The sequence below is a fragment of the Myxocyprinus asiaticus genome, chromosome 15 (assembly GCF_019703515.2).
Source record: "Myxocyprinus asiaticus isolate MX2 ecotype Aquarium Trade chromosome 15, UBuf_Myxa_2, whole genome shotgun sequence".
NCBI lineage: Eukaryota > Metazoa > Chordata > Actinopteri > Cypriniformes > Catostomidae > Myxocyprinus > Myxocyprinus asiaticus.
The window spans coordinates 37,523,964-37,547,880 of NC_059358.1; the positions used below are offsets into that span (position 1 = coordinate 37,523,964).

General features: G+C 43.0%; 1 protein-coding gene across 2 annotated transcripts; it reads left to right on the top strand.

Annotated features, from left to right (window-relative positions):
• Positions 1-11,695: 11,695 nt before the first annotated feature.
• Positions 11,696-15,142, top strand: LOC127453510 (patched domain-containing protein 3). 2 transcript variants are annotated; one of them, XM_051719930.1, is made up of 4 exons: positions 11,696-12,415; positions 13,211-13,338; positions 13,441-13,586; positions 13,668-15,142. In XM_051719930.1, the coding sequence occupies exons 1-4, from the start codon at positions 11,723-11,725 to the stop codon at positions 13,718-13,720; spliced, it is 1,020 nt and encodes a 339-aa protein (XP_051575890.1). In that variant the 5' UTR covers positions 11,696-11,722; the 3' UTR covers positions 13,721-15,142. The 2 variants fall into 2 exon arrangements, with proteins under 2 accessions (XP_051575890.1, XP_051575891.1); XM_051719931.1 differs by having other exon boundaries at positions 13,211-13,273; positions 13,668-13,780.
• Positions 15,143-23,917: the final 8,775 nt, after the last annotated feature.

A 23,917-nucleotide genomic window follows, 5' to 3' on the forward strand; every position in this document is an offset into this window, starting at 1 on the left:
CATCGACTGCGTCGTGGTGTGCTGCTATGGCGGCAATGTACAACTTCAAGGTGGAAGGGGACAGCCTCCCTTCCAACCTCTCCTGCAGGAAGGAAAGCACTGATCCGACTGCGCATCTTTGGGGGTCTTCCCGTCGGGAAGTATCCACTTAGCGAACAGACGCCACTTAAAGGCATACAGGCGCCTTGTAGAGGGGGCCCTAGCCTGAGTGATCGTGTCTACCACCGCAGATGGTATACCGCTTAGGTCTTCTGTGTCCCGTCCAGGGGCCAGACATGGAGATTCCAGAGGTCTGGTCGCGGGTGCCAGAGGGTGCCCCGTCCCTGAGAAAGAAGGTCCTTCCTCAGGGGAATTCACCGGGGGGGGGGGCTGTCGCGAGGAGCATGAGGTCCGAGAACCACATCTGTGTGGGCCAGTAGGGTGCTACCAGGATGACCTGCTCCTCATCCTCCCTGACCTTGCACAGGGTCTGTGCAAGTAGGCTCACTGGGGGAAATGCATATTTGCGCAGGCCAAGGGGGCCAGCTGTGTGCCAGCGCATCTATGCCGAGGGGAGCCTCGGTGAGGGCGTACCAGAGCGGGCAGTGGGAGGAATCTTGGGAGGCAAACAGGTCTGCCTGTGCCTGTCTGTATCGACTCAAAATCAGCTGGACCCCCTGAGAGTAACCTGCTGTGACAGCGTGTCCGCTGTAGTGTTGAGGTTGCCCGGGATGTGAGTGGCTCCCAGCGACTTGAAGTGCTGCTGACTCCAGAGGAGGAGACGGCGGGCAAGTTGTGACATACAATGAGAGCACAGACCACCTTGGCGGTTGACATATGCTACCATTACCGTGTTGTCTGTCCGAACTAACACATGTTTCCCTGGATCAACTGCCGAAACCTGTAAAAAAGTTGATGTGCCAATGCAGTCGCGGGCCCGTCCACAGGCCGGCGGCTGCGTGCCCATTGCAAACAGCGCCCCAGCCCATTTTGGAAGCATCTGTTGTGACCATGACGCACCTGGAGACCAGTTCTAGAGGAACACCTGCCCGTAGAAACGAGAGGTTGGTCCAAGGGCTGAAAAGACAGTGACAGACCGGCATGATGACCACGCGATGTGTCCCGTCTGAAGCCAGTGCTGAAGCGGTCTCATATGCATCAACCTGAGCGGGGTGGCTACCGCCGAGGATGCCATATGCCCCAGGAGCCTCTGAAAAAGTTTCAGTGGAACTGCTGTTTTCTGTTTGAACGCCTTCAAACAGGCCAGCACCAACTGGGCGCGCTCGTTCATAAGGCACGCCGTCAAAGAGACTGAGTCCAACTCCAAACCGAGAAAAGAGATGCTCTGAATTGGGAGGAGCATGCTCTTTTCCCAGTTGACCCGAAGCCCTAGTCAGCTGAGGTGTGAGAGCACCAAGTCCCTGTGTGCGCACAACATGTCTCGAGAGTGAGCTAGGATTAGCCAGTCATCGAGATAGTTGAGAATGCGAATGCCCACCTCCCTTAACGGGGCAAGGGCAGCCTCCGCGACCTTCATGAAGACGCGAGGAGACAGGGACAGGCCGAAAGGGAGGACTTTGTACTGATACGCCTGACCCTCGAATGCAAACCGCAGGTCTGTGAAGTACGCGTCCTTCAGTTTACCGCCACGAACCAATCTTGATGCCGGACGCTCGCCAGAATGTGTTTTTGCATCAGCATCTTGAACAGGAGTCTGTGTAAGGCCCGGTTCAGTACTCGCAGGTCCAAGATTGGCCGCAACCCACCGCCTTTTTTCAGTACGATGCAGTAGGGGCTGCAAAACCCCTTCTTCTATCACACCCTTCCATAGGAGGGTAGCGATCTCCGCACGCAAGGTAGCAGCGTTTTCTTTCTTGACCAAGGTGAAGTGAATGCCGCTGAACCTGGGCGGGCGCCTGGCGAACTGAATCGCATAGCCGAGTCGGACGGTCCGGATCAGCCATCGCGATGGATTGGAAAGTGCAAGCCACGCATCCAAGTTCTGTGCAAGGGGGACAAAGGGGACAATGTTGTCAGACGTACTGGCAGGTGAGGCCTCGCGGTGGGGCGGAGCTTGAGGTGCCACACCACGTCGTGGGCCGTGCTGAGTCTAGGGACATCGAAGCACTTAACTGGCTCCTTGTGACAACCCCCAGAACAGCGTGGAACGGGGGAGGAAGAGGCCTGTCCTCATAACCCGTGGAGACTGCCATATCGGGGGCAGCTGTGTGCCAAAGCTGGGCGCTCAGGGGCGGAAAGACCACTGCTGGAGTGCCAATCCTGCAAGGAAAAACCCGTGGACGGTAGTCGTGATGACAACTGTGCACACCAGGTATGTGACCCAGGGAGGAAGGAAACCGCTCTTTTGCTGAACTGTTGGGTACCGCAGCCACCTGGGCATGCAGCGAAATCAAACAAAAAGGCAACAAAAGATTTTCCACCCGGCCCTCCACTGGGGGATGGAGTGGTCTTCTTACCAGCTCCAGGTGAGTGGTTTCCTTCATCCTTGGGTCGCCCGTCTTAGGGGCGCTTTGACGACCTCCGTGGGTTCTTAGGCGCCGACTGTGAGACGGGTGGCGTCTGCTTCCTGCGGTGGGCTCCATGCCGGGGCCGGCCTGAAGGGGCGGGCTGCGGCAGAGCCGGTGCAGTCACCACAGGGGGACGCCCTTGGTGACGAGCAGACAGGGTGCGGGATCTTGAGCCGCGCCGGGGCAGGACGTGCCGGATAGCCTCCGTCTGCTGTGTCGCTGGATAGGCCAGCCTGGGAAATGGGGGCAGCAAGAAACCGTCTCATGACCATCCAAAGTTGAGAGATAACGACCACAACCAGGAATAACACACAATCGGAAAGGCATCTTTAAAAAGACGCGTCTTTAAAAAGACATTCAGTGTGTGCCGTTCTTTTAGAGAAATATACTCTTTTAGAGGAAAAAGCTTTTTTAGAAAATTTACTTTCTTTGTTTCCTGCTGAAGCGCCCAGGGGCATTCTCTGCAGTGCACCAGTGCAGAGGAGGGAGAAGCCGCTGAAATGAACAGTAGAATTCAGCTCAATGAGCATGACCGTTCGGCTCCGAAGAGAAAATCTGAATGAGTGGTTGCATAGCAGCTCCTTTTATACCCGTATATCAGGGGGAGTGGCATGCAAATACCACTCTCCAATTTTCATTGGCCTTTTATCAAAGACCAGAGGTGTCTCGGGCTCCCAAGAGTGACCCCCTAGTGTCACTACATCGACACAACGTCAAGTGAGTGACAGATAGGGAAATTATGATTCCTCCAAGAAAGCTTTCCTTTGCTCCTCGCCTGGCGCAACACAAGATCTTTATCGGATGATCTCAGAAATCTGGCCAGGATTGATCAGGGCCTGTCTCCCTCAGCAGATCTGTGAGCAGGGATTCTGTGAGCTCGCTCGATTTCCAGCTTGTGGCCTGTTATGTCGAGCAGACTCAGGAAGAGCTCATCCAGGAAATTCACCATATCTCTGCCCTCCTCATGCTCAGGAATTCCAACTATTCAAACGTTATTCCTGCAGCTTCGATTCTCAAGATCTTCAAGCTTTTCAAGAACCTGTTCCAAATCAACTTTGGTCTCGGGCAGATTAGTGGATGATTCCCTCTCTGAAGACTCTAAATAATCGATTCATTTCTCAGCATCTGCCACTCTTGTAACTAACTCAGAGAATTTTATTTCCATTGCCGTAATCGATCGACGTATTACAGCGAGATCCTCCAAGTCAGAATGAACCTTCGTCAGCATCACCGACATGTTGGACAACTGATGCTGGATCTCCTCTCCCGCCGCGACATCTAAATCGAGCCCCCGGTCTGTAGGCCTGTCGAGGCTTTCATCCTGAACACGTAAGTGTCTTTTAATGTCTCCAGAGCCCGAGGATTTTGACTTCTTTGCCATGTTTTACCTCAAAGTACAAATGTGTGAGAATAAATAAAAATTAGCAAAGTGCGCAGAGCTCGTTGCTCACACGTCTGCTTCTTGCATGGCGTCACCACAATGTCAAAAACATTCATTTTTAATTTGTTTGCCATAGGACACAAAAGGAGTTTTCTGAATATGATGTGGCTCAAAAAAATAATCACAAAATCACCATAAAATAATCATAAATGGTATTCTATTCTATTTGTGCAGTATAATCCAAGTTTTCAGAAGACTTATGATAGATTTGTGTGAGAAATACACCTAAATTTGAGTCTTTATTCAATTATCTTTGTCTCCATCTGCTGTAGCGGCCACAAAGGTCAAATCCTGCACTCATTTAACATTCTGAAATTGCCATCTTCAAGAGATGTTTTAAATTTGATGGTGTTCTTTTACCTACACTTGTATATTTAATTTGCGGTACTATATGGTTGTATGGGGTTTAAAATGTGAGATTCCCCTGAAAATGTGATTGACTGCACTAAAAAATTATATTTCAAGAAAAGGAGGGATGAGTCAACATTATGCCACAAATGCTGTTGATTGAGCTTAACTTGTATTGAACCCAGAATATTCCTTTAACAGTGTATTGATTCTGCCATAGTGTATCCATTTAAAAAGATACTGTAATGTCACAATGCTAAAATTCATGCTTATGCAAAATAAGTTTTATTTTCTTTTATTTAAAATGTAATTTCATATTAACTCTTTTGATTTTGTGGTGAAATATGACTCAGACTTGGTTTTGACAGGCTTGTGAAATTCACCCTTCTTTACATCAAAAAGTTTTAACAACATAATAAGAAAAAACGAAAAGAGGGATAGCTGGAACATTATTGTACTATAATGTAACATACTTACAGTATATTTTTAAACATTTACCTACAAGAAAAGTGCTTCTGATGGAAACAACCACATAGAATGGGTTGATGGTCTACTCACATAATAAGTAGCTTTGCGGAAGTTTTCCTTAAAATATTCCCGATACTGATCAGACGTAGAAGCACTCAGGCAACACTGAATAATGTAATCATTTACAGATTTCTCTTCACAGATATATGAAAACAGAATCATGCGGCAGAGACCATTAATGAAGTGAAGTTAATGTAACACCATGAGTGAGTCATGTTTTCTGGAAGGAAACAAGGAAATGGAGGCCAGAAGCATTTTGGGGGCAAAATCAGGGATGGGGCTAAAATCTTGGACTTTTCAACCTATATGGGCCCATCACAACCCAGATAAACCCCCACTATAATACCACACATATAAAGTATTTGCCAAATTATTGCCCACTCTCCTCTACATTACCTTGATTTCAATTGATTTTGAATTTGATGGATAGACTTATTACATATCCTGCTGTAACAGCTTGTCTACAAATTCCCCAAAAAGAAATATGATAAAATATCAAAAAGAAACAAAGTAGGAAAATATTCAAGTCAAATAAGATCAATAAAAAGAGATGAAAAGTAAATGGATAAAGCTCTAAAATAACATTAAAGAACACAAATACTGTAAATTAACAAAGTAAAGAACAGTCATATGTGAAGAGTTAAATGGATAAAAGAATGTCGATGAGAGATATGATTGTAAAAGTATCAGGTTCTTGGGGTGAGAAAGGAGGAATCAGGAACGGTGAACTTCAACACAAATGGTATGTTTATTTACTAATCAGAACAAAAACACTCTCTCGCAACACTCTCATGCCACACAGGCTCAGCGGGTGTGTGTATGGGTCTCTCTCCTCCTCTACTGGCGTCTGGCTCGCTTTTAACTTCGTCTCCACATTCACTGCAATGACAGCTGTTAGAGACAATCATTGACAGGTGATGATCCTTACTGTTCTCATCTCCCAATCTCACTCTCCATTCAAAAGCCGGCACTCAACCATGCACTCACTACCAAAATGATGATACGTTTTGTTGTTGTTTTTCATTATATTTTAACATTTGTTTTTTCAGCTTGTTGCTGTCAAGTTGTTATTGTTATTATCTGTTATTTACAGTGTCAAGTTTTTATTTAACTTATTATTGTTCATATAAAAATGTTAACGTCAGCTTCAATTTAATTTGTGAGTTTGGTGATTCTTTAGTTAGTAACCTGCCAATGGCATTGATATGGAATTGTGATTTTTTGGTGTAGTAGTTTGGCATTATGCTGTCATCATGCAGAACCTAATGAGTGATTTTTGCTAAACAAATGAGAAGACAAATGGAAGTATTTGTTTATCATATAAATATTAACTTTATTTCTTTTTTTTAAATGTGGGGGCCCAGAGCTTCTCTTCAATTATTAAATGTTTAATATTAGAGACATTTGTATAAAATCAAATGTTAAATGTACCATTCAATCATTTTCTAGCTACACTGCCTGGCCACAAAAAAAAAAAAAAAAAAAAAATCACTGTTTGGATGTTAATAATGGTTATGATCTGGGGTTGCTTCAGTTAGTCAGGTCTAGGCTCAGCAACATTATGCGGTAATAAACATTATGAGGCTCCCCTTGGCACAGAAGCGCTGGCACACAGATGGCCCCATGGGCTATGCAAGTATGCATTCCCCCAGTGAGCCTACTTGCACAGACGCTGTGCAAGGTCAGGGAGGATGAGGAGCAGGTCGTCCTATTAGCACCTTACTGGCCCACCCAGTCTTGGTTCTCGGACCTCACGCTCCTCACGACAGCCCCCCCAGCGAATTCCTCTGAGGAAGGACCTTCTTTCTCAGGGATGGGGCACCATCTGGCACCCGTAACCAGACATCTGGAGTCTCCACGTCTGGCCCTTGGACGGGATGTGGAAGACCTAATTGGCCTACTGTCTACAGTGGTAGACATGATGACTCAGGCTAGGGCTCCCTCTACGAGGCACCTGTATGCCTTGAAGTGGTGTCTGTATGCTAAGTGGTGTTCTTCCCAACGAGAAGATGCCCAGAGATGCACAGTAGAGATGCGAGGAGGCTGAATCCTCCCAGACTTCGTCTCGTCCCCTCGTGGGACCTCTCCGTGGTCCTTTGGGGCCTACGGGGAGCTCCATTTCAGCCCCTGGAGTCAGTTGAGCTAAAGGCACTCTCCTTGAAGACTGCCCTCCTGACTGCGCTCACTTCCATCAAGAGGGTAGGGGACCTGCAGGCGTTCTGTGTTGGTGACACGTGCCTGGAGTTCGGCCCGGGATACTCTCACGTGGTACTGAAACCCCGACCGGGCTATGTGCCCAAGGTTCCCACGACTCCGTTTCGGGATCAGGTGGTGAACCTGCAAGCGCTGCCCCAGGAGGAAGCAGACCCAGCCTTGTCATTGCTGTGTCCAGTGCGTGCTTTGAGTATCTATTTGGATCGCACGCAGAGCTTTAGACACTCTGAGCAGCTCTTTGTCTACTTTGGTGGACAGTGGAAAGGGAGCGCTGTCTCGAAACAGAGGATCGCCCACTGGGTCATTGACGCCATTGCTTTGGCATATCACGCCCAGGACGCTCCTGGGCTCTGACCAATGGCACCTCTTTAGCAGACATCTGCAGAGCAGCGGGCTGGGCAACACCCAATACCTTTGCAAGGTTCTACAATCTCCGGGTTGAGCCGGTCTCGTCTCGTGTGTTGTCAGGTACGAGCAGGTAAGTTGCGGGACAGCTGGCTGGGTGTACTGCTTGCGTATAGCACCTTTCCCCTCCCAGAGGCGAATATGTGCGCTTTTTACCCCCAGTCGTGTTCACGAAGTCGTGGACCCTGGATGTCCTTCCTCCTTAGCCCTGTGGCAGGCGAGTTTGCGGAGAAACTCGTTGCCGGCCCACTACGTGTGCTAACTTGGCCCTGTACTGGGGTAGGTGCTCCACATGCGCTGGTTGCCCATATGTAACCCTGTGTGATATATCTTCCATGAGACAGTTCCCCCATTGGTGAACCCGCATCTTCCTTGGGCAGAGGCCCCTCTGACCCCGGTCGCCATGTTTGTAGAGCTCCTCCCCCCTGGGTAGGACCTACCACGGGGACTTCTCCATATGAGACACTGCCGACAAGACTCAGTAAGACCATGTGACGTATTTCCACACAATTTCCTCCCCCTCGGGCAGGGTGTAGTCTCCGTGGTGTCTTCCCCTTGGGAGTGACACCCCTCCCGACGTGGACGCTATATGGCCCCCAGCTGAACGAATTTTTCCTTTTGGGCAGAAGAAAGAGAAGAGGCCGCAGCTGGGGCAGCCGGTCCCTATGTTTTGGGCAGTCGACTTGTCCCCTATAAGGATCCTATTTGTGGACTTCAGTCCAGCCTTCAATACCATCATGTCTAATCTTCTCTCAACCAAACTGACCCAGCTCTCCATGCCCACTCCAATCTGTCGATGGATCACCAGCTTCCTTCTGGATGCCACACACCCTGCCCAATCCCTCTTTGAACTGTTGCCCTCTGGCCGGCGCTACAGAGCACTGAGCGCCAGGACAACCAGGCACAAGAACAGTTTTTACCCTCAGGCCATTTGCCTCATGAACTATTAAACTGCCTCAGGACTCCCCCATAGTGCAATAATGTAAATACATATCTCATGTACATATGTAAATACACATATTTAATTAATAACTGTACATACCCCTACCTTGCATATACATTACCACTTGCACATGTACATACGCCATTCTGTTATATGTACTATTATTTGTATGTCTATTTATACTCTTACCTTGTTTTATATTCTGTGTCTCACTGTAATGTTGTGTGCACTTGTTTCTCCAATCACCAAAAACAATTCCTTGTGTACATGAGAACACTTGGCAATAAAGCTCATTCTGATTCTAATTAAATACTAACATACAGTATAGGGGCATTACTGCAGTGTGTTTATTGTGTTTATTTAGAGTCCCACAGACACCCTACACCAACCCTTACCCCTAAACCTAACCCTAACCTTCCCTTACAAAAATTAACCATTGTTTTATTACAGTAACCATAGTATCACCATGGTATTTTATAGTAAAATTATAATAACCACTAAATTAAAACATGGTTAAGTATTAACACCATATTATTGTAGTAACCTCATGGTTAACTGTATTAAAACTATGGTTTCTGACAAAACAAAACATGGTTACTACAATATTACTATAGTAAAACCATGGCTAATTTTACCCGTATCAAACCTTTCTCTCCTAATATAGGAAATATTAAGAGTGGAGACATGAAACAGGATGGGAAAAACTGGTGCAAAAAAGGGAGCACCAGTTGACTTCCATTCTCTAAGAATTATCTGTCTGCCAATCATTACACTAGTTTGGACCCAGCTTTTTGTGTATTTGTCACCCAGTATACATAGTCTGGGGCAAAATGATATTTGAATATCTAAAACCTCACAGATAAAATTCTGGACTCTTACTCAGAATTCTTGAATCTAAATGCAAATCCACAGAGCATGGGCTATGTCTCCATCCTCCAACTGACATCGCCAGCAGGTAGGTGCATCTTTTAAACCAAGCCTAAACAATCTAGAGGGAGTCCAGTAGAAACAATGCAAAATCTTAAACTGAATAAGGCGTACCCTTGCATCCCTAGACATAGTTTTAATTTTTTTGTAATTCTTTCCCACTCAACATCCTGCAATACCAAGTTCAAATCTCTTTCCCATAACCTTTTAAGAGCTGTTAATGCCCAGTCACCAAGACTCTGAATCAACAAGTAATAATACACTGACGCTTCATGACCCTTTCCAAAGGCCGTGAGTACCATACAAAGAGTGTCTGCACCTTTAGGGGCTGTGTACTACCCCCAAAAATAGTGTAAAGTAGATGGCGCAACTGTAAATACCTGAAAAATTGAGACCTAATAATCCCAAATTGCTGTGTTATATTTTCAAATGATCTCAAAGCTCCATTTTCATAAAGGTCACCAAGTGTAGCAACACCCCTCTCCATCCATTCTTTCCAGCAAAAGGGGGACTTATAAGAGTTTGGTGCTAAATAATGAGGCTGACTTCATCTGGGATTCATTTGAACCCTTTACTGAACAAACAGATGGACAGGGTTGGGGAGTAACGAAATACATGTAACGGGTTTACGTATTTAAAATACAAAATATAAGTAACCGTATTCCACTACAGTTACAGTATAAATCATCGGTAATTAGAATACAGTTACATTCAAAAAGTATTTTGATTACTGAAGAGATTACTTTGCATTTTATTGTCATTTGTTTCATTTAATATTTAGTTCTTTCAGATGGAAAACATTTATACATATAAATGATGTGATCCAAAGTGCATTTGAACAGCAGTGAAACACTTTCTTATGATGTGTTACTTTCATATGAGCAGACAGAAGTAAGTTTGAAGTAAGTTTGAAGTTTGGAGCAGAAGAAATAGAAATAAACCTTGTGTAAACTGTCAGCTTTGCGCTAAGCTAAAATGCTATTTCTAGCCATTTTACTAGGCACGATCATATTTGTTTTTCAAGAAAATTCATGTTGGATCATAATTTCTTTTTTCTAGTAAGATCTTTGATATTAGGGCAAAATTCATATTCTTGATAATAATTTTTGTATTGTTTTCCTATAAAAATATCTAAAAATCATTAAAACAAGATCAATTAGATTTACCTTGTTTTAGAAACAACACTGCATAAGATATTTAGGTTTTTCAGAGAATGTATTTTTAACATGTGTATTTTGTCTTATTGTACTGGCAGAGTTTTTATAATCAAAACAAGTGAAAAATCTACCAGTGCTGAAGAAGTAATCCAAAGTATTTAGAATACATTACTGACCTTGAGTAATCTAACGGAATACGTTACAAATTATATTTTACAGCATGTATTCTGTAATTTGTAGTGGAATACATTTAAAAAGTAACTCTCCCAACCCTGCAGACGGAACATACAGAAATGCACTGAATAATACAGCGAAGTGGCCCAGCACACACTTAGTACACACTAAAACTCTCTCCTTCTCTTTTTTTTCTGTCGCATGCTGCACAGCCTCATGGGAAATGTAGTTCATTTGAACTTTCGTAAAGACTCATAACAGCAAACATACAATTCCCATTATTTCAAACACAATAATAGTAATTCTTATTACTTAACATTAATTAGCTACATTTAAGTTAACAATTTACAACAGAACTTGTTAATACATACAATTTGGGGTTCAGCCATATGCTTAAAGAAACATTTAGGTAAGTTTCAAAATTGAACATATGGGAAACTTTTGTCCATACTGCATGTAAGTGTGAAATGATGGGATGCATTTTTACTTCTCTAGGCAATTTGATAGAAAGACTTTGCAATGGTGAGATTGGGGCAAGGACTGCTTGTTCAATGTTGTACCAGGGAGGGGCTCTCTCAGGTGGAAGAGACCAATGGACCAAGTGTCAGTCTCTGATTTTTTATTTTTCACAGCTCATTTTGAAGAAGAGTCTTCTGCATTACAAAGTCTCTACTGTATGTTACCTCTCTTTAGTGTTTAGAGGCTTATCTTCTCGCAAAACGTGCAAATGAAACAAACATTTTCTCTGAAGTTCACAAGAATTAAAACACGTGTGATGAAAGGTGGCATTCAGAGATCTTCGCAATCGAAATCTAAAATACGTATCTAAAAAAGCACATTTAAATAAGTTCATATTTAACTTTATTGTTATGTGCATACTGTTTTGGTGGCACACATGTCAGAAACGATTATTATCTTCCGAGCATATATCAAAAAGGTGTTGAAGCTTGTTAATAAGTAACCTGTTCAGCCAAGCAAACAAGTTATGTCAACATTCACTTGATGTAGACAGTGACTGTTGTTGGAGCTCCTGAGAAGGCAACAGATTCTTTCAAGACTGCTGGAGTGTCTTTGGAGGATGTTGAAGTGTATAACTAACTGCATTGAGAGGCCTCTGTCTCTGGCCTTTGAAATGCTTGGTTGTGTTATTGGTAGATATCCATGCGTGTTTCTTCTATTAGCTTTATATGTAGCTGCAGCTCTTGGAGCTGGTTTTATATTTCTTAATGAGAGGCAGGCAAATGATATCGAAGACCAGTTCACACCTGTAAATGGACCTGCCAAGATGGAGAGGAAGATTGTAGAGGAATATTTCCCTCAATCTGAAGAATTTTCTCACCTGCGACTTTCATCTGAAGGAACTTTTGCATCTTTGATCATTACAGACTTACAGGGAGGAAACATATTGACTGAAGCAGCTTTTGATGACATTATTGAGCTAGACAGACATGTCAAAAGTATTAAGACAGAAAACACTTTCACAAGCCTTTGTGCCCAAATAAATGGAAATTGTATGACAAATGCTGTTTTAGACATCATAAATAACAAACCAAATGAAGTAGTTTCAACAGCTATTAGTTATCCCATACATAATGGCACATTTTTAGGAACAAGTATCGGTGGTGTTGAGCTAAAGGCAGGAAGCTCAGAGATAACCAGTGCAAAAGCAATCAGACTTTTTTATTTTTTAAAAGAGGAGAAGACAAAGGAGAACTCTGAATGGCTAGATGGTTTTCTTAAATTCTTCTCAAACTACACAGAGATGAAAGTGGTAAGTAAATATGATGGTTGAGTTATATCTTTACACATAGTATATTTCTAATACATAACTTTTTTTGTGAAAGAACAAGACATTTGTGATAAAACAAGTGTTGGGTGTAATCGGATTATAAAGAAATTATTTACTGCAGTATCTATTAGTTTTTGGTCAAAAAGTAGTGTAACACATTACATTTTAAATTCATGTAATCAAATTACAGTTACTAACTTTCAATTAATTTAATTACTTTTAAGAACATTGCTAGGGTAACACATATTTCTAGAATGGTATTCATGTAGAATACATTTTAAACATGAATTATGTTCATTTGTATTGTACGTCTCTGCATTTCTATGATAAATGAAGGGTGTATGACCCCTCACACGTCATTGCAAGGCAGAGACGTGTGCAACAATGAACAAGGAGGAAATATAGACATTATTTGGAATTTGTTGAACGGGAAAGTGTTTTAGAAAGTAACTTAAAAGTAAAATAGTTAGTAATGTGATTACTTTTTCAACAAAGTAACCAGCAATGTAATCTGATTGCAGTTATTTGTTGATCATTATTGTTGAGTAACTTACCCAACACTGGCTTCAACATTACGAGCATTGCAAGCATATACTTGACTATTTGATGTTTTTATTCATTTTAAGTTATGAAATGTATCCATATTGCTTGCTTGTTCATCATGTCCTGATAAAGTGGCATTTTTGTCTGTACTGTAACCATGTGAAAAGCATATTTTTGTGTCTAGTAACTAAACTAAACAGAATTCTGTGATGATTTTTTTTTTCATTTCTACAGGTGCATGTGTCTTACTTCACATCAGTATCAAGACAGGAGGAGTTAGAAGCCAATTCAGACTCGGTGATCCCCTTCTTCTCCATTACCTATTGCTTGGCTGTTAATATTTCAATTCTTTCTTGTCTGAGGTACCAAGCATTTAAAGAAAAGTAGATTATTTAGGGAAATTTGACCACATGCAAGTTGAAATCGAAATATTTATCCATAAAGTATATCTCTTCTTCTCCTAGGTTAGACTGTGTAAGAACCAAGGTGTGGGTTGCCATGTCTGGTGTACTCTCTGCTGGTATGGCTGTTCTTGCCAGTTTTGGATTGCTGCTCTTCTGTGAAATGCCTTTTGCCATGACAGTGGCCACAGCCCCCTTTCTCATTCTTGGTAAATTAAATTCACTTCATCCCCTATAGTAAGTGATTCATAGTTTACATTTACAGGTTTACATTCTCTATTTTCCTGTAGGTATTCCTGCTGGCAGAAGACAAAAGTTTATGATGAAGTTGAGGATCGCTTAGCAGAAACATATAAAGAGGCCGTTGTTTCCATCACCATCACCAAACTGACAGATGTGCTCTTTCTACATTTGTCTCTTGACTCCATTTCGCTCAGTACAGTCTTTCTGCATGTACACAAGTACAACGATTCTGTTCTGTTACATCTTCAACATCACATTCTTTGGCGCCTGTCTTGCTCTGAATGGAAGACGAGAGAAGGGTAATAAACATTGGTTGACCTGCATGGAAGTCCCAAAAGCCAGTGATGATGATGATGCTACTGGTAATATTTGTTGTGTTGGTGGAGCTTATGATAAAGATACTGGCACTGATTTGGCCATGCCAAAGGATTTATTCTTTAAAAACCCATTACAGGCCTTTTCTGACAAAGACATGGGTAAAGATGTTTGTGTTTTTGCTCTATGCTGGATATTTGGCCGTCAGCATGTACGGATGCTTCCAAATAAAGGAGGGACTTGATCTGTAAAATTTAGCAGCAGATGGCTCATATGTTGGTAGTCACCATGATGATGAAGATAAATTATTTTCTGCTTATGGCCCCAATGTCATGTTAGTTATGACTGATGAAAATTTCAGTACTGGAATTCAACTGCATGGGTACAAACTGCATGACAAAATCTTGACTTATGTTTGGAAAATTTTCAGAATCTGTCAATGATTTCTAAACATTCAGACATTTCATCTATTTCATGGCTTCATGCATATATGAACTTTGGAAAGAATTTTGTTGTAAATTTAGATGATGAAACGCAATTCAAAAGACATTTAAATTACTTTCTTTGTGTTTCTGGTTTTAGTCAAGATGTCATCTTCACTAACAATGGAATTTGTGCATCACGCATGTTCATTCAGACAGTGAACATCCGCACAGCTGTAGATGAGAAGGACATGCTGAATGCATTCAGAGAAACAGCAGAACAATGTGGAAAGGTTCAGACACCCATTGACCTAACAGTGTACCACCCTGCATTTATCTACTTTGACCAATATGCTGTTATTGTCACCAATACAATCCAAAATGTAGTAGCTGCTACATGTGCAATGTTAGTGGTTTCACTCCTGTTGATCCCAAATCCTCTATGTTCTCTCTGGGTCACATTTGGCATTGCATCTGTCATTGTGGGTGTGGCTGGTTTTATGGCATTATAGGATGTTAGTTTAGACTCAGTATTTATGATTCATCTTGTTATTTGCATTGGATTTTTGGTGGACTTCTCTGCTCACATTTCCTATGCTTTTGTGTCAAGTAAAAAACCCTCAGCAAATGAGAAAGCCTTAGATGCCGTCTATAAACTGGGTTATCCAATATTACAAGGTGCAGTGTCCACTATTGCAGGTGTAGTTCCCTGTCAAAAGCTACACTTAATGCTGCGCTTGATTCAGCGCTTATGGGAACGTCTTTAGGAGTGACCAGCTGTGAATATGTGTGCAACACGTCAATGAAATTGACTAGAACCTTTATAGCCTCTGTTGGTGACATCAAAATGCGCCAGTACCAGGGGCTATAAATAGATGTGCCACAGGTGCATCGTCAGGTCTTTTGTCTTCAGACCACTCTGTGATATGTTTGTGCTTCTCAGCTTCTCAGATCTCAATTTTTCTTCTGATAGGAGTTAGTTTTGTCAGGCAGTGTGCAGAAAACTTTCTCTTTCTCTGTCATTCAAGTGTGGAAAATACAAAAGAAAGAAAAAATGAGCGATCAACAAAACAAACGGTGTGTGTTTCCATGCTTACGTCCTATGGCTGAATTGGACACACACCAGTTTTGTTTTGTTTGTTTGGGGGAAGAGCATGCTGCTCTTGCGTTGGAGCGAGGCGAGTGTGAGCATTGTGAGCTGTTCACAGTGAAGACGCTGCGCGCTCGTCTCGCTTACTTTCAAGAGCCAGCACCCACCATTCCATCATGGGGCTCGCGTATGGATCTGGCTGAGGAGCAAGAGACGGGTCCGTCCCTATCGCTCGCTCTCTCTCTCTCCAGATCCAGTTTGTCCCTCGCGTGATCTCGAAGCACACCCCGGCGCCTCTTCGGTTCATGAGGGGGACGATGAATCTCTTGGGTCTGCTGACTTTGAGTTGCCTACCTCTGAATGTTCCTCACGTGATGACAAAAATGGTTAAGGAATTACTCGAGGTGGTTACTCGTGCGGTGGCCAGATTACAGCTAGACTGGCCACGTGAACAAGAGACCCCCAAACAATCGAAAATAGAAGACAGATTTCTGTCTGGTGGCCAGGGGAAGGGAACACAAAATCAGTCTCTCCCCTTCTTTGAAGACCGCCATGACGAGTTGACTTGTTCATGGGGGAAACCTTATACATCCTGTATCTTTGTGCCTTCAACGTCGACATATTCGACTATCATGGGTGCAAAGGCACGGGGTATACAATGATGCCACAGGTAGAAGAGACGCTCGCAGGCTCTCTCTCGCCTGGTTCAACATCATCATTAAAAAGACCAACTCTCCCCACAAAGCCGTGTAGAACCACCTCAACGCTTGTGGGGAAAGCTTATCAAGCAGCAGGTCAGGCTGGTGCTGCCCTTCATACCATGGCGGTGCTACAGGCATACCAGGCTGATCTGTTGAAGGACCTGAGTGCAGGTAGTACAATCGACGAGGAAGCATTCTCAGTGCTTCGTCGAGCCACAGAATTATCTCTCCATGCAAGCAAGCAGATGGCTCACGCTATCGGCCGTTCAATGGCTGCTTTGGTCAGCACGGAGAGGCATCTGTGGTTAAACCTCATGGGCATCAAGGATAAGGACAGAGTATTCCTACTTGACGCCCCGGTCTCACCTTCCGGCCTGTTTGGCGATTCGGTGAATACAGTAGTCACCAGGTTTCGGGAGGTGAAAAAACACGAGGAAACCTTTGTGCAATTCCTTCCTCGCTGCACTCAGGGGGAGGGGCTGCCGGCCACCCAGCCTCGCCCCGGTTCTTCTAGAAGTGTGGCGAGTCGTGCTCCCCCTTGTAAAGATTTGGGACCGGCTCGTCGCCCTCAGCAGCCTCCAAAGCAAGACCTCAGGACAATTATTTCCAAAACGAAGAAGTCCTGACGGTCTTGCGCCCAGCATTGTGGGGGTAGCCCCCCTTGGGACAGGGCACGCAAAACATCCACCCGCTCCTTCCCCACACCCCCACGAAACCTCTCCATCCCCATTGCCTCTGGTGTTTCAGGGGGCAGTGGTTTCCAGCGAATTGTTGAGTGTTCCGATGCTTCCTGTTTTCGCCCAGGACACGGAACATCCAACATCCCCTCAACGGGAAGTATCAAAATTGGTATCTATTTCAGAGAACCTGGCAGCATGGAAGCTACTCCCAGATATTTCTATGTGGGTCCTAAAGACAGTAGAAAAGGGCTACAGAATTCAATTCGTTCAACTGCGTGGTCCCCACTACCGTGAAACCGGAACAAGCACATTAACTGTCACAAGAGCTGCAATCTCTTCTGGTCAAAAGGGCCATAGAACATGTTCCCCTTCCAGAGAGAGAGAGTCAGGTTACTACAGCAGATACTTCCTGATGCCCAAGAAGGATGGGGGATTGCATCCGATTTTAGATCTTCAAGGCTTGAACCGCTCAGTCAAGGCACTCAAGTTCAAGATGCTAACTGTTAAGACGATCGTGTCACAAATTCAACATCTCGAATGGTTAGTCACGATCGATCTCATGGACGCATACTTTCATATAGAAATACTGCCACAACACACGAAGTTTGCTTTCGGGGGCGAAGCTTACCAATATCGGGTTCTTCCATTCGGCCTAGCCTTATCACCTCGCACATACACAAAGTGCATGGATACAGCACTGGCTCCATTGCGACTCCAGGGCATCCGCATTTTGAATTACATAGACGACTGGCTGATACTAGCACAATCGCAAGAATTGGCATTACAGCACAGAAATGTCGTCTTAGCTCATCTAGTTTCTCTGGGGTTGAGACTCAATGACAAGAAAAGCGCTCTTTCTCCTGCCCAGAGAACGACATATTTCGGGATCGTAAGGAATTCGATCACGATATGGGCACATCTGTCTCCCACTCGAATCGAGACCATTCAGAATACCCTGAACAAAGTCAGGCTAGGCCAAGATCGTACTGTTCTTCAGTATCAACGAATGTTAGGTCTCATGGCATCTGCATCCTCTGTGATCCCTATGGGCCTTTTGCATATGAGACTGTTTCAGTTGTGGCTCAAAGCCAGGGGATTTCATCCAAGGGCCAATCCCTGAAGGCAGATAAGGTTTACGCGCCACGTGCTATGTACCATCTCTATGTGGCTCAGACCCTGGATCCTCGCCTTGGGTCCCACTCTAGGTGCATCTTGCCGTCGCAGTTTGCTAACGACAGATGCCTCCCTGTCAGGCTGGGGAGCGGTCTTAAGTGGTTGTCCAGCTCAAGGGGAATGGGAGGGTCATCAGCTCGATTGGCACATCAACTGTCTCGAGTTGAATGGCCCAAAATGTGGCCCTGTATGCATTTCCTCCAGTTTTTCTGCTCCCTGGAGTTCTAGTCAGAGTTCGTCAACAAGGATCTTGCCTCTTATTGATAGCGCCGCGTTGGCCAAACAGAGTGTGGTTCTCGGAGATAATATCTCTCCTCGACGGCTCGCCTTGGGCAATACCGGAGAGGAGGGACCTTCTGTCTCAAGCGCAGGGGACAATATTTCATCCCTGGCCCGAGCTGTGGAACCTTCATGTTTGGCCCCTGAAGGGTACCAACTGAGGGACACTGGGTTTTCACCTGAAGTTATTGAGACCATTCTGAATGCTAGGGCTAGAAAAAGTTATGCCAATAAATGGGGTGTCTTTGAAAGGTGGTGCACTGCACATAATGCAGATCCAGTTAACTGCCAGATTGCTTCAGTTCTGGACTTCCTGCAGGAGAAATTATCAGTAGGCACATGCCGCGCCACACTCAGGGTTTATGTGGCCGCTCTGTCAGCTTGCCACGCCTTGATTGACAGGGTGCCATTGGGGAAACATCCTTTGCTCACTCGCTTTGTTCATGGAGCCATGCGACTGAGGCCTCCCGTTAGAACCAGGATCCCTTCATGGGACTTATCTATAGTCCTTGAGGGTCTGGTTGAGACCCCCTTTGAACCTCTAGAGTCTGTGTCTGATAAGCTCCTGACTCTAAAGATGTTTTTTCTTATGGCCATCACTTCTTTAAAAATAATTGGGGATTTGCAGGCTCTGTCTGTCTTGCCATCCTGCTTAGACTTTGCCCCAGGAATGGCAAAAGCGATATTGCATCCTCATCCTGACTACCTGCCTAAAGTTCCTATCTCGACCGTACACCCGGTCACTCTTGAAGCCTTCTGTCCTCCGCCGTTCACAATGCCGGATCAGGAGAAACTTCACAGACTCCAGTCCGTGCTCTTCAGGCCTACGTCCACCGTACTAGCCGGTGGCATAAGTCAGGGCAACTATTCGTTTGTCATGGGGGCCATAACAGGGGGGCGGCCGCCACAAAACAGACAATGTCACATTGGTGAGGGATGCTATTGCCCTCGCCTATGAGGCACGCGGTCAAGCTTCGCCAGTAGGCATCAGGGCTCATTCTACCAGGGGGGTCACTTCTTCTAAAGCTTTGGCAGGGGGTGCCCCTCTGCAGCATGTTTGTAATGCGGTAGGCTGGTCCTCTCCGCACACATTCATAAGATTTTATAGTTTGGATGTTCATGCCACTCCGGGCTCTCACGTCCTTGAGTCAACATCACAAGCTCATGTCTGAGACCTTTCGCGTTCTTGTGAGCACACACTACACAACCGTAAGGGGTTCAGAAACCCACAGTGTGGCGGCGTGGGTATTCTCGTTCCCATAAGCGCTGAATCAAGTGCAGCATTATGTGTAGCTTTTGACAGGGAACGTCTCGGGTTACTTGACTGTAACCCTTGTTCCCTGAAAAAGCGGAACAAGATGCTGCGCTTCATTGCCGCACTGAGGATGTCCCAGGACTGCTCTTCAGACAAATATACCTGATGATGCACCTGTGGCACATCTATTTATAGCCCCTGGTACTGGCGCATTATGATGTCACCAACAGAGGCTATAAAGGTTCTAGTCAATTTCATTGACGTGTTGCACACATATTCACAGCTGGTCATGTTGTGGATTCTGCCACCTCTGTGAAACATCACTCTTGAAGTCTTGGGTTTTGATGCCAGGAGATAGACTTTATTATCAGAGATAAAAAAAGTAAGAGTTGTTCCCATCCCAACAACTACAACAACTTGGTTTGCACCCGCTTAAATACATGTCATCTACCAAGGAGTGGCCAATACATTCCATACATGTCACCATTCCTATTCTTTGACTCCAATCTGTTTATTTTAAGAAGTGTTCAGGAGACACCTGTGGAGGAACCTCAACATATATTTTCTCAGCAGTCATGAGAGCAGTTTACTATATGTGAGCACATTCCTTTCCTACACAGGCTTCTCCACACACACACACACACACACTAAGATTCATGCTTGAGCAGAAGAAATAATTGTAGAATAAAATGGCTATTTTAACATTGATTATACTCAATTAATTTATACTCAACTTGATAAAAATATTCTACAGTCACTCCTAAAGACGTTCCCATAAGCGCTGAATCAAGCGCAGCATCTCGTTCCGCTTTTTCTGGGAACAAGGGTTACAGTCAAGTAACCAGAGACATTGTGCTTGCAGCCGCAAAAAGCTACATCTTCAGAACCTTCTTTAAAAATCAATGTTCTTAGTCATGTTTGGAGCCATCCATGGGATCGTTTTCATACCTGTGTTTCTTACCTTCTTTGGCATTTGTGGCCAGATGTCTTGTACCAAACAAGAAAACAATACACTGAGTGAAGTCCAATCTGAGAACTGCAACAGGAAAAAAAAAAAAAAAAAAAAAAAAAAAAAAATCAGCAAGTTGCACCAATAATGATGGCTAGTGCCAAAATTGAAAATGATCGACAGCGTACAATTCAATCTCCCGATAGTGACAGTAAGAATCAGCAAACAGCAACAGTGATGAGTCTGAAAACACAACATTGATTTTGATTGTTACTGAGTATAATTTTCTATATAATGTTACCCAATGTTCCATCATTCTCAGTTTAAGCAATGTCACAGGAGCAAGAGTGCTATACTAAATACATCAGAATAACTGACTTGTCTGTAGGTAGTCAAAGCTGTGCTGATATTCAGTATAATGACATGATTATAAATGAATGAATGAATGTTACACTTATATAGCGCTTTTCTGACTCTACACTCAAAGCGCTTCACGTAGTGAACAGCGGGTTCTCTTCAACCACCACCAGTGTGCAGCATCCACCTGCACTATATTGCTTTTATACAAGTTAATATTGAGTAACTTATGACTGAGACAAAATCTGGCCAGTTTAAGGTGCTGCAAGCGATTTTTTTTTTTCTTCATGGAAAAGTATGCAAAAAAAAAAAGTTCCTACTCCCTTAAAGATATTAATGAAATAATTGTCCTGAGATATCTCACTGGTCTCTGTGACAGCTGTAGACTTTGTAAACAGCAAACAAAAAAAACAAAAAAAAGTGTCTGCGGACCATGGACTTTTCACCTGTCAATCATTTTGTTCGTTCTCATAGTGTTGTATTTGAAATGGATCACTGAGGCTATGATTCATAATGTTTGTCAGTTAATGCGCTATTGCGGCACTGTTGAATTTGACAGCCACAGGTACAAACGATACTGCTCTTTTGCCCAGTTTTGGTCTCAAAATGATCTTTGGGGGGCGAGATTTTGGAATGAGGGGTGTGGCTAATTCAACGGCTCAGTCACATGAACACTTCAGAACGCTAAAATCACTTACAGCACCTTTAAGATGTATGTTTGTTTTGTTGTGCCAATGAAAATAATTTCAAAAGCTTTATAAGTCACCAAGCAATGCACAGCCTGGAACACAGTGAACACAGACAATCAGAGTGATACAAACAGCAAAACCCAGTGCAGTTATACTAAATATCAGCACTCCTAGAAAGTTGCTTATACAATCAAACTAGAAGATGAGAACTAACTATTATATAAAGCATAGCCATCCTAAAGATTAACTATTTGTTTTTTTTTTTTTAACAGTTGGGATCTGTTTTTGTACGGAGTACATAATCACTTTTTTATAATTTGCTCAATTAGTTTTGATCCTTTGTAAATGCTGAAGTTCACGTCTAACGAAGCCTCCCACTCATTCATGATGAATGTTAAGTACTTGCTTACAATCCATAAGCAAAGCTTTTGATTTTATGGTACTATATTACTTTGTGTGAGCATAACTCAAAATTATGTCTTTGATTTGAATAAGCATAAGGACTTATAAAAATTGAAATTATTTTATGTTCTCATGTACACGTTAAATGTTTTTTGGTTAATTTTTTTTTTTTCCTTCTTTTCGCCTTTTCAGCACTTATATGAACCAAAATGATCTTTTAAAAGGAATTAAAACGTGATAAATAAAAACATGTTTGTCCATATACATTTAAACACAATGCCAACACAAATGTGTATGAGAGTTTTTAATATGATTTTCCAAATATGTTTAATTAACAGTTTGAATATGTTTTGTCTAATCATCTTCTGTGAATCTTTCCAGATATTAAAGGTGGCCTTTGGCCAATTTTCCAGTTTCAACAAACTAATGTCTGGATAATTTTACCTTTAGTTTCTATGGCAAATATTATTAAAATACAAAAAATATCAGATATCACATTTGTATTGCATGTATTTATTTAACAGACACTTTATCTAAAGCAACTTAAGGTATACAAACATCACTATGCATGTTCCCTGGGAATCAAACCCATGACCTTCACATCATCTGAGCTATATCTGGATTATTTAGCATTTATCATGATTATTCACTACATTTGAGTGAAAGAGAACATTAAGCAACTCAAGTTCTCGCGTGAACATGCGAGCCAATGTGAATGAGCTTCTATCATAGTGCTCATGAACGCACAACCGATTTTCACGAAAATGATTTAAATTCTGGGTTGTTTCTCACCAAACCTATCATGTGTCTTAAGACATAGAATATGACACAAGATGCATGCCCACTTTTTTGGTAACGTGTGTGCTTCAAGCTTAAGTGAGGCATTATTTACTGCCACTGTTTTGAAAAGACAGACCACGATTTTCCTGTAAACATTTCCTTTTGTGTTCTGCATAAGACTGAAAAATCATATGGGTTTGGAACCATAGATACCCAAACATAGATACCTCATTCAGCTGGTTTCAGGAATGTCAACCCTTTCTCAAACTCATATCACTTTCTTTCTTCCGCCGAACACAAGAGGGAAATATGATGTGTACATCAATGGGGTCTAAACTTTCAAGCTCCAAAAAGGACATAAAGGCTGCATAAAGATAATCCATCCATTGAGTAGTTTAAACCATGTCATCTGAAGTGTTATGATCAGTTTTGGGTGAGAAACAGACCAAAATGTAACTCCTTTTTCCCTATAAATCTTGACATTGCAGTCTCCTTAGCGTGTTGAAGAGAGAAGCTCGATTACACTTTGTAGCAATTGACATATGTGCAGAGCACTGTACACGCACTCTGTGCATGTGTCCAGCTCAGGGTTGTATAATCGAGCTTCTCTCACTTCCACTTTAAACTCAATTTCATTGTATTTCTGAGGACATTTAACACTTGAAAAGTATAGCTAAACCTGTATACACACACGCACAATGTAATTCAGCTAAAATAGTTAAGAGCAATAAGCCATTTAAAAAAAAAAAAAAAGACACCCTCCTTATCCTTTCTGCAAGGCAATAAAAAAAAATTAAAATAAAACCCTCTCAGGTGTGGGGGCAGGAGGTATGGTGCATAAGCATTTGCTTTATGCAGATGAATATCGTATAATTGAACAAATAAAAAAGCTAATGAATATACAAAAATCAAGAGGTAAAGTAAGAGATCAGATAACTCTGCTGAAAGAGAAATATAAAATTTTACAATATTTAAATATTTAGTGGGTCCACAAAATGATTCAAGCAAAGCAACATCACATAAGAGCATGTGTACTGTCCACCAGAGCAATATACTGTACAGTCATGGAGCCCAGAAATCAAAGCTTCTGCCCTGTAATTACACAATAATGCAGAACAGAGAAAGCTCACATCATGTGAGAATTATATTTGACATTTCTGAGTTCTTTATAACCATCATATTTCCTTCAATTAGATTCCAAGAAC